This window comes from Apus apus, chromosome 1 (genome assembly GCF_020740795.1).
Source record: "Apus apus isolate bApuApu2 chromosome 1, bApuApu2.pri.cur, whole genome shotgun sequence".
Lineage (NCBI taxonomy): Eukaryota > Metazoa > Chordata > Aves > Apodiformes > Apodidae > Apus > Apus apus.
Window position 1 is genome coordinate 160,896,783 of NC_067282.1, and position 10,152 is coordinate 160,906,934.

At 48.7% G+C, this 10,152-nt stretch overlaps 1 protein-coding gene across 1 annotated transcript; it reads left to right on the top strand.

The window, feature by feature from the left end:
* Positions 1-629: 629 nt before the first annotated feature.
* On the top strand, positions 630-5,555 carry DUSP6 (dual specificity phosphatase 6). The gene is made up of 3 exons (XM_051622920.1): positions 630-1,548; positions 2,159-2,596; positions 3,991-5,555. The coding sequence occupies exons 1-3, from the start codon at positions 1,146-1,148 to the stop codon at positions 4,296-4,298; spliced, it is 1,149 nt and encodes a 382-aa protein (XP_051478880.1). The 5' UTR covers positions 630-1,145; the 3' UTR covers positions 4,299-5,555.
* The last annotated feature ends 4,597 nt before the right edge of the window (positions 5,556-10,152 follow it).

A 10,152-nucleotide genomic window follows, 5' to 3' on the forward strand; every position in this document is an offset into this window, starting at 1 on the left:
CCAGTGCCCGCAGGCTGTTCCCGAGGCGGTGCCGGCTCCCCGGCTGCGGTTCGTGCAGCGAATGAAGCCGGGCCGCGTAGGAAGGGATTAACTCGGGGTTTACCCTTCACCCGCGTAGAGATCAGCTGAGGACAGAGGCTACCCGCCTCCCTAAAACGGGATTCCTAGAACGCCCTCATGAAACGCCAGGCTGGGATCGGCGTTGGGGAATTAGGGGGAACGCGGCCGACCCTCGCGGGCGTCGAACTTAGGGGGAAAAAAAAAAAAAAAAAGGAGAAAAAGTGCCTTTTGTTCCGCTGGCGGCCGCAGCGGGGACCGGAGGGCCGGGGCCGCGCCCCCTCCCTCACCTGCCCCCGCCGCCCCCGCCCGCCGCGCCGCGGCTGCCGCTTGTTTGCACTCGGCTTATCCGGAGCGGAAATTCCTTTCCGTTTTTGTGAATGACAAACTCATTAACGATTCATCAACACAACCTGTTCCAGCCGGCCCGTCGCCGCGGCAACAGCCCCTTCCGCGCGCCCCCATTGGCTGCGCCGCAGAATGTCTCCATTGAGGCGTCCCGCGGTTGTACCCATTGAGGAGCCGCCGGGCGCCGGGGCCGCAGGGCGCTGCGGGCGGGGAGCGGGCACCGGCATCGGCACCGGCACTGCCGCCGGGGTTCCGCGCTGAGCGGGGGAGCCCCGCTCGGCGGCACGTTAATTGGATTTCATTCACTCGGGGCGGAGGAAAAGCCCAAGGGCTCGGGCTGCAGCGGCGATTAGGCAGGTTCATTCAGGGATTCATTGACAAAAAAAAAAAAAGAAAAAAGGGAAGAGGAGACCGGGCAGGCTGGCTGCGAGCACGCAGGCACACACACTCGCACACACACACACACTTGCACACACACACATACACACACTCACTTACTTGCACGCACGCACACACACTTGCACGCACACACAGAGGCTGGGGCTGCTTCTCTCCCCGTGACTCCGCCGCCCGGCGCGGGGGAGGCGGCGCGGGGGGGCTGCGTGATTCATTTTCCTGGGGCGGAGGGAGATAAGTTGTGCGGAGTTGGAGGGGTACAGCCCGCCCGCCCAGCCTGCCGCATGCCTCTGTGAGAGAGAGGGGCGCTTCCAGAGCACGCTCCGCTCCCCCCGTCCTTCCTCATGCTAGATACGTTCAGACCCGTCCCTTTCGCGTCGGAAATGGCGATTAGTAAATCCGTGGCGTGGCTGAACGAGCAGCTGGAGATGGGCAACGACCGGCTGCTGCTGATGGACTGTCGGCCGCAGGAGTTGTACGAGTCGTCCCACATCGAGTCGGCCATCAACGTGGCCATCCCCGGCATCATGCTGCGGCGCCTGCAGAAGGGCAACCTGCCCCTGCGCTCCCTCGTCGCCAGCAGCGAGGAGGACCGGGAGCGCTTCGCCCGCCGGTGCGGCACCGACACGGTGGTGCTGTACGACGAGCACAGCCGCGACTGGAACGAGAACACGGGCGGAGAGTCCGTGCTGGGGCTGCTCCTCAAGCGCCTCAAAGACGAAGGCTGCAAGGCGTTTTATCTGGAAGGTGAGAAGGGCCGCCCGGACTTGGGGGAGCGATCGCTGCCTGCCTGGGGCTGCGCTGCCGGGGGGTCAAGCCCCGCAGCCCTGCCCGGGGCAGGGAGGGGGGGCCGGCCGCAGCGTCCCCGGGTTTTGCACACAGACGCTGCGGCAGGACGCCGAACTGGGCAGGGGGCTTTTCCCTTGCCCTCGGCCCCCCACCCCACCCACCCCCCCCGGCATCCCTGTCGTCGCTTTGTTTAACGAGATCTCGAGGGTTGGAATCGCTGTAGCAGAGTGGGGAGGACAGGGCTAACGGGGATCCTGGGCACAGAGCCGGGGAGGACAGAAGGAATTGCCGCCGAGACATCTCGCCAGAGGTCCCCGCAGGGCGAAGCTCCACAGAGCTTTAATCTTGAATGTATTGAGCCCTCCGCCGCAGCAGGCGATTTTCTTAAACCTTCTTCTAGGTTTGTCCGTCTGTGTGAGAGTGTGACATATTTTTTTTTCTTTTTTTCCGGCGCTCGAGAGGGTGGGAAACAGATGGCCCTTTGCAGACGGGGCTTTAGCAGGGCACTAAGTCGACTTGCCATCTTATATCGGGTTGCATTTCCCCCCCTCTATGCTTTTCTCCCCAGGCGGTTTCAGCAAGTTCCAGGCCGAGTTCGCCCTCCACTGCGAAACTAACCTAGACAGTTCGTGTAGTAGCAGCTCTCCTCCTTTGCCAGTTCTCGGCTTGGGAGGCCTCCGAATCAGCTCCGATTCCTCATCAGACATTGAATCTGACATTGACAGAGACCCCAATAGTGCCACCGACTCCGATGGCAGCCCTCTATCCAACAACCAGCCTTCCTTCCCGGTGGAGATTTTACCCTACCTCTACTTAGGCTGTGCCAAGGACTCCACTAATCTGGACGTTTTAGAAGAGTTTGGCATTAAATACATCTTGAATGTGACCCCCAACCTGCCTAATCTCTTTGAAAACGCCGGCGAATTCAAGTACAAACAGATCCCGATCTCTGACCACTGGAGCCAGAATCTGTCTCAGTTCTTTCCTGAGGCCATCTCCTTTATAGGTGAGACACGGTTATTTGCTAACAGCTTCATGTCAAGCGGCAGAATTCAATTTCATTTGCAGAATTCAGGAGATTTCGGGCGAGAAGCGTTAGCAGCGTTTCTGGCAGTCTCTGGGGGATGCCCTGCTTTCTGGTTTTAAAGCCGGTTTAAGTTGAGGGGCGGGTGGGGATTGTTGGGGGTGGGGGGGAGGTCATTGAGGAGCCCTGGTGAATTCTAAGCGAGATTTGCAGGTTGCAAACGCATACCTGGTTGGGCTGGCTTTGGGATTTCTCCCTGAGCCGTTTTGCTGGGATGCGCAGGATTTAAGATCTTTTTAAATCTCTTCCTGGCGGGCGGGGGGGGAGGTAAATAAACCCGGGGTTGATGGTTTATTCATTCATTTATTTATTTATTTTTGTCATGTTGGGTATTTTTTTGTTTCTTTCTTGGGATTACTGAAAAGCAGTATAAAAGCGATCTGGGAAGCTAGCATTTAAATACAAGTTACTAATAAGTGGTATCCCTGGCAAATGTATAGTCAGAGTTCTAATTAAATCTTGTGGTAAGAATGATATACCTCTTGGGCTCGGTGCCTTGGTTTGCCAGCCCTTAAACGTTATCCGTCAGCTTTGGAAACATGTCCCCTTGGGGTGAAGGAGTTCGGGTTAAAATTTGCACTTCGTTTCGAGGAGGACTAAATCCACCCCATCGGGGTGCGGTGAGGTGGGCATGGTATTATCTGTTGGGAAACTGTGCTGTAATCCGGTTGAATGATACCGGTAATAGTGGAGAATGTAGGTAATCTGAGCCCAGCAGGAAGAAATGTGGGCTGGAAGCCACAAAGAAACTAATCTCCAGGCATTGTAATGCATTTCCTATTACAAAGGAACCCATTTTCAACCAATGTTGACATCCTGTTCCTCCTAATGGGCTGTCCCCTGTGACTTCCCTCATTCTTTTAAAATGCCTGAATACCTCCATTGTTAGCTGCACAACAGTTGGAGAATAATTTAATAGACCTTTGCAGTCTGCTGGTCTGTATAAAAGGCATTCAGTGACATATTGCAGGATTTCCATGCTGGGACAAGGAGACTGTAAGAATTTAAGGCAAATCTCCAGGCGAAATCGTGTCTTTGAAAGCTGACTTTTAAAACAGTGTCATGCAGTGTATCCTGCTCCCTTTATCTCGTTCTTCGTTTTCTCAGCTCTTAGACTCGGGTACACATACGTAAGGGGGTGGATTTTCCTCTTGTCCTGGTTTTAAGCCGACAAAGTTAACTCTTGCGTTGCTCTCCTGGCCACTGGGATCAGAACCGTCCTTTCTCCCTATTTGGTATTAATCTCACTTGTCTTGAGAGATCAGTTACCAACCCTCTTGTCTTACGTGTACTTCTCTATCTCTGTTTCTGTGCAGATGAAGCACGGGGGAAAAACTGTGGTGTTCTCGTGCATTGCTTAGCAGGGATCAGCCGCTCGGTCACAGTGACGGTGGCCTACCTCATGCAGAAGCTCAACTTGTCCATGAATGATGCCTACGATATTGTCAAAATGAAGAAGTCCAACATTTCGCCCAACTTCAACTTCATGGGTCAACTGCTGGACTTTGAGCGGACCCTGGGCTTGAGTAGCCCCTGTGACAATCGAGTGCCGAACCAGCAGCTGTACTTCACCACCCCTTCCAATCAGAACGTCTTCCAGGTGGATTCCCTGCAGTCCACGTGAGCTCCCACTGCCTCCCTTCTCCTATCCGTTTCATGGGATCACTCCTCATTGGTATTCTTTGGCAGTGATAAAGAAAACGCAGCTTTCTCTTTTTTCTGGCCTCTGCTATCAAAAAGCAGCTGCCAGAGCAGGCTAGGAAAGGTTACACAGTACGGAATCGGCTATTGCGAAGGGAGGGAAGGCGATCAGCTCTCTGGGAAGGACAGCAGTGAGCAGGCGGCAGGTGGGCAGCAGGCTCATCCCGGCTTGTGCAGTGGCTCTGGTCCGAGGACTTCCGGGGGGGTAGGGAAAGGCTGGACAGGCTGAGCACGTGTTCTCTAGAGACTGAAACTGTCCTGCTTCCCCACTCTCTACTTCTGGATCTGTGACATGCATCTTTGTCTTCAGTGAAGACTGGTTATTTTTGTTTGTTTGTTTGAATTTAGAGGAGCCAAAGAAAGAGATTTCAGCTTAGTGTATTTAGAGTACTTGTTTGCCGGGAGCTCAGTAGTATTCTACTTGATCAATGTAAATATTTAATCTTAAATCCGTTTGCAATATTTTTTTTTTTTTTAATTCACGTGTACTCAAGAAATCAATCCAAGGGACATCCATGGTTTTGTTCTCTTTATAAATTCTGCTTTTTTTCTGTTTGGGCTTTTTTTTTTTTTTTTTTTTTTAATTGCAAAGAACATATTTGCAGCATGCTTAATTTTATCTTTGTTGAACTGAAGCAAACTTTCCATGAGGGAGAAATGGCCATGGTGAGAAGTTTGCAAATTGTGTTTTATGAGCAAGTACACTCTCTTCTTTCATATATCTTTCTTTTCCTTGTGGTGATTTTATTTTTTCCCCTTCATGCTGTTGATGTAGTTTCCACATGATATATATATATATTTTTAAATTAAATTAATTTTTTGCCTTACCTTTTGTAAATAGATCATCTGGGAGGAGGTTTGTCTTTGAATGCGAAAGATTTTTGATCACTTTTTAAAACTTTCAGATGTGCTAAACAGTGCATTACCTCTGTACAAATTCTTCAGGGAGCTTCACCTCAAATGCAATATTTTGCGTCTTTTTCTTTTTTTTTTCTTTTCTTTTTGTATAAAACTGGAAGTATGTGCGAGCATTTGTACCTGTGTGTACGCACAGTGAACCTGCACATGGTTGCCAATAAGGGAGAGTCTAATTCACGGTGTAAAAGTTTTAAGATGGAATTTATTATAAGAATGTAAAACCTTAAATTATTAATAAATAACTATTTTTGGCTATTGAGAACCTGGCTGGTTTATTCCCCCCCTACTTCCTCCTCTGTGTGGGTGTGGTTAATTACACATACACATACGGTTATGTTTAAAGGTAATGATGGCTTTCAGTAGCTTGTGTACAGCCCCTAGGACAATAAAGCCTTGATTTTTCTCTTTGGTCCTCTGGTGCCTAAATTAATATATAGTGCATGTGCTGGATTCTTGTCTTTTGTTGATGAAAGGAATGCTTTTGAAGGCCTTTAGGTTAATTGCAAAATATTCCAGCATCCCTTTGCTACCACAGGGATGCACCTGACCCTGAGCCATGAGGATTTTAAAATTATTTTTCTTTAAGAGTAAGGAGCTGCTATTTTTCTGGGTTTGTTTACAAGTTTTGGCCACTCTTATTATAGATACCAGGAGATGGTTTTGTGCTGTCCTTACCTGTCTGACAGGAACTCATTTCACAGAGATCCATCAACAGTCTGCAGACTGTAAATTTTTTTTCTATTGCTGTTCAGCCACATTGCAACTTAGCAGGTGAAGGCAAGGAAGAAAAGCCTCTATATACCCTTAGTCACCTCACTTCCTCTTCAGACCCTTCAAGCAGTCCTGTCTCTGCAGAAGGAAAAAGGGGGATAATAGCAATTGCAAAACTTCCTGCTGCAACTTACTAACATCCTTCCTGATGAGAAGTGGCCCAAGATAGGGCAGTGATAAAGTCTGCGTGCAGCACCAGGGTGATGGGCTGATGCTGCAGCTGGGGCTGTCGGTTGGGGTTCTGCAGAACTCCTGGCAGCCAGAGCCCATTTCAAGTAATTTTAGAAACTGCAAGTGTGTGAAATGAAAAGCAAACAAAACATGGGAAAAAAGTGAGTCAGTGTCTCATGCAGTAGTGGCCTAGATTGAGTGCATAAACTGTGAAAGTAGAAGTGGGTTGCAGTTAAACTTGGCTTGTGCTAATCCAGTTTTGAACGGTTTCCGCTCTTGGCATTCCCTATGCTGCTCTGTTCAAAGTGGAGATTTGCAAGCAGCTCTAGCAATTTCCTGTCCAGCTGCAGCTCAAGTGACTCCCTTGTTTGTTTTTTTTTTTTTTGTGGTTTTTTTTTTTTTTTTTTTTTTAATATGGTCTGGATAATTTTAGCCAGTTTCCTCTTTGTGGATTATTAATCTGCTTTCCTTGTAGAACCTACATAGCTGCGTCCCTACTGTTCTGCTGAAGTCAACAGATGGCCTCCCTGCCACTTCCTCTCGTTTCGCTGTGGGTTTGTTGTCAGGCCACTTCTGAAATTAATAGTGTTTTCTGGCCGGCTGCCACAGGCCATTACCGCAAAGGGGAAGTAACACATCTGAATAGCAGGAAGCTGGGCAGGGTCACAGCGTGAACTGAACCTGTTGAGTGCAATCGGGCCTCTCCCGTTCAGCAAGTGTAGGGCTCCTCTTTCCTCCCCCTTTTTCCTAAAACGCCTTGCACAGAGAAAGGGCTGGCGGCGAATGCCTCAGCTGTTTGCACAGGGCAAATATTTCCGGCTGAATGAGTAGCAAATGTTAATTGTGACTAGGTGCCCCTTAAGGTGAGGAGGTAAAGAGCAGTGTGCAGCTCTGTAGCCTAGGGGAGGAGGGCCTTGGCTTTCTTTGCAAGCTGCTTTGAAAAGTTAGTGCTCACAAGGGCTTCCTGCTTCCTTCCTGCTTCACTGGATGACTAACACCACATGGGTACTTCTGCAGTTCATAATTTTTCAGGACTAGCAAGCAAAGACACACACACACAGACACAGACACAGACACACACACGTACACACACACAGCAGAATCGGGCAGAAAACTTAATCCAGATTTTTCCTTGAGTGAGGCCTGAACTAGGGCTGTTACTCAGAAACCTTGGCTGAACTTGAACTAGAACTGGGTGAGGAGAACTTTGGTTACAGGCAAACCCAAACTAAAACAGGAGCCAAACCAAAACCTGATTCAAACTCTGATTTTGTGGGGGATGGAAGGGGTGGAGAGGGCAGTGTTGACACTGATGTGCTGGGGTCATCCTTACAAATGGTTTGGAGGGAAAAAGCTGTGAGGGCTCTCACCAGCAATGTTCACCTTCCCCACACAGGCTCTCTGGTAACTGCACCAGCATGGTGGAAGGAACTTGACAGCTTTTCTGAGGCTGGGCTTTGCTCCTGCAGTCCTTCTCAGCACTTGTTTCAAAATAACTCTCTTCCTCTCTCCCTTCTCTTGTTTCAGTCCTTGCTGGGATGGGGCAGAGGTCTTGGGCTTCTGAGGGGTTTGGCAGCTATTGCAGTTCCTCAGCTGGTAAAGTAATTTGTAAAGGGAAGAATAATTCCTTTGTGCCTGTAGGGACAGGCCTGTTGTGTACAGGGGAAAGGGGGTGAATATCCCCCATTTGCAGCTAAAATAATCACAACCTGCTTCATATTATAGTGTAGGAGTGAGAGGTACTGAATTCCTTCAGAATTTATGGAGATAACAGGAAGGAGAACTGTACTCTCAGAACTTTCTCACAAAAAGTCATCAGAGCTTTCTCACACAACCCTTCTCTGTCTTTAACACAGAGGGTGAAATTGTGTCCAGTGACATCCATGTCCCCTTTGCTCTGGTAGGATCAAGGTTCCCCTCAGTGTATGGGGGCACATTATCACTTTGCTTTCCATTTTCTGTGCAATAACATCTTGTGCTGGTTCCCCTTTTTGCATTTCCTCTTTTCCACTCTCACCCTTTCTAACCACACATTCAAATTGCCTTCCAACTTTTCCTGGGTTTTCTTGTTGCAATTGCAGCCATAATTTTCTTACCCTCTCACTTTTCCTTGTTACTCTTGCTGTTCGTCTCATGTTTCCTAAATCAGCTCCACTTTCTCCCAGCCTTAAGCTTCCTTGCTCCTCTTTGTTTTCACAGTGAAAAACAGGATGAGTCTCATGGACTCAGTTGTAGTGAGCTATAGGAAAGGTGTACAAGAGGGAAAGAAGTAAGTAAATAGCACTAATGTCCTCTTGCCACTTCCCAGCAGATGACCTTATTGCTTACCTCCGTTCCTTGTTGCTATGTGGATTTGGCTCCACATGGCTTCCCTGGGTCCTCTCTAAATAGCACTCAGGGCTCTGCCACTGCTAAGAAGGAAGGCAGGTGTGAGGAAGCTGCCCTTCCTCGGGCTTATCCAGCATTAGAGGGCACCGCTCCCCTCCAGAGCAGTGAGGAAAGCATGGAGAGACTGAAAATGTGGCTGCCAAAGGCAGCTCTGCTAGTAAAACTGAAGCCAGGCTTAACAGTCGTGTCTGGAGAGCATTTCTTCAGCTTCTCTGGAAAGCTTATTCCAAAAAGTTTTCCCTGTTGAGAAGTGTGATGACACTCTATTCAGAGCTCAAAGAAAAAGGACAGCATGTGAAGATTTAAATGAGGCTACAGCTTAGGCCCTCTATCCACACCGCTATTAATCACTGAAAGCTTTGCCTGAGTGAAGGTGGTGGAACAAATTGCTAAGCTTGGTTCAGTGCCCCCTTAGACCTTGAGTGTGCGTGTTCAGCATTGCTCAGTTACCCCAGGAACAAAAGTATGGGGTCAGACTCCTTCATCACGCAGCAGTGCATGAGTGACTCTTGGGACTTCAGTGAGGTGCTGCAGTTAATGAAGGTGGCTGACTTTGCTCCAGATACCTCATAGCCAAAGGGAGCGAAAGGCTACCCACCGGTGTTTTCTCATGGTGTGTGGTGACACTGGGGCATACAACCTCTGCCCTTTTCTCCCATGACCGACAGCCAGAAAGGGATGGTTGCTGCATCATGTGTCTCCTTTCTTCATTGCTGAATTTGAGTGATAAGCATGGGCTGTAACTTAGATAGCACAAGCGGAAAGCTGCTATGGAAGCTGCTTTCTTTTGACTATAGTGCTTGTCTCTGTAAGGAAAGGAAAAGTGTGTTAGATGCTTTCTGCTGTTTGTTATCACAGGGATCTGCAAGCGCTGAGGGAATTTTGGAGTGCTCACAGCCATAGCTTTTCCTCATAAGGCAAAGATGAAGGATGTTGACTTACCGCAAACACAAGGAGATGATTATCAGATGGAAAGTGGGGGTATAGAGTCTGTTTAGGAAATATTTCTTAATGACAGAAGTTGCATTCAGAACTGTATTTGAGAGATGCAACAGAAAGTGTGCCCTGCTCTACTTCACAGCTGCAATCCCCAGGACGCAGGAAACGTGCAGAAATGCTGGCTTTCTCCCATCCCTAGGCTGTTCCAGCACTGCAGATACCAGCGACATAAAATGATACTATGTGGGAGGTCTGTTTGCCATAATGTGGAGACCATGGTGAAGCACTTTGCTCACTTTGCCATAGGAACAAGTGTTTCGCAAAGTTCTGCTACTGAGATCTTCCACCTTCCCAAATGGGCAATGTCCTTGCTTAACTCCAGGACTTTTATTTTAAAGAACTTCTCTGTTTTTCTGTTAAAGACATGTTTCGGGGCATTACAGAAGTCTCTTTTTTCTTTTTTTTTTTTTTTTTTTCCCCTGCTGGCCTCAACTCTGTAGGAAATAAATTCCCATCTGCAAGTGAAGCCATCTGAAAAACATATTGATGGCTGACACTTGGTTTACTCAGGGGAAAAGTTCTTTATAGTT

Excerpts from the sequence above, each read along its gene's own strand:
- DUSP6 (XM_051622920.1), top strand. The coding sequence starts at position 1,146 with ATGCTAGATACGTTCAGACCCGTCCCTTTCGCGTCGGAAATGGCGATT. Across the intron at positions 1,549-2,158 it reads CAAGGCGTTTTATCTGGAAG|GCGGTTTCAGCAAGTTCCAG; the intron begins GTGAGAAGGGCC and ends TTTTCTCCCCAG. Across the intron at positions 2,597-3,990 it reads TGAGGCCATCTCCTTTATAG|ATGAAGCACGGGGGAAAAAC; the intron begins GTGAGACACGGT and ends GTTTCTGTGCAG.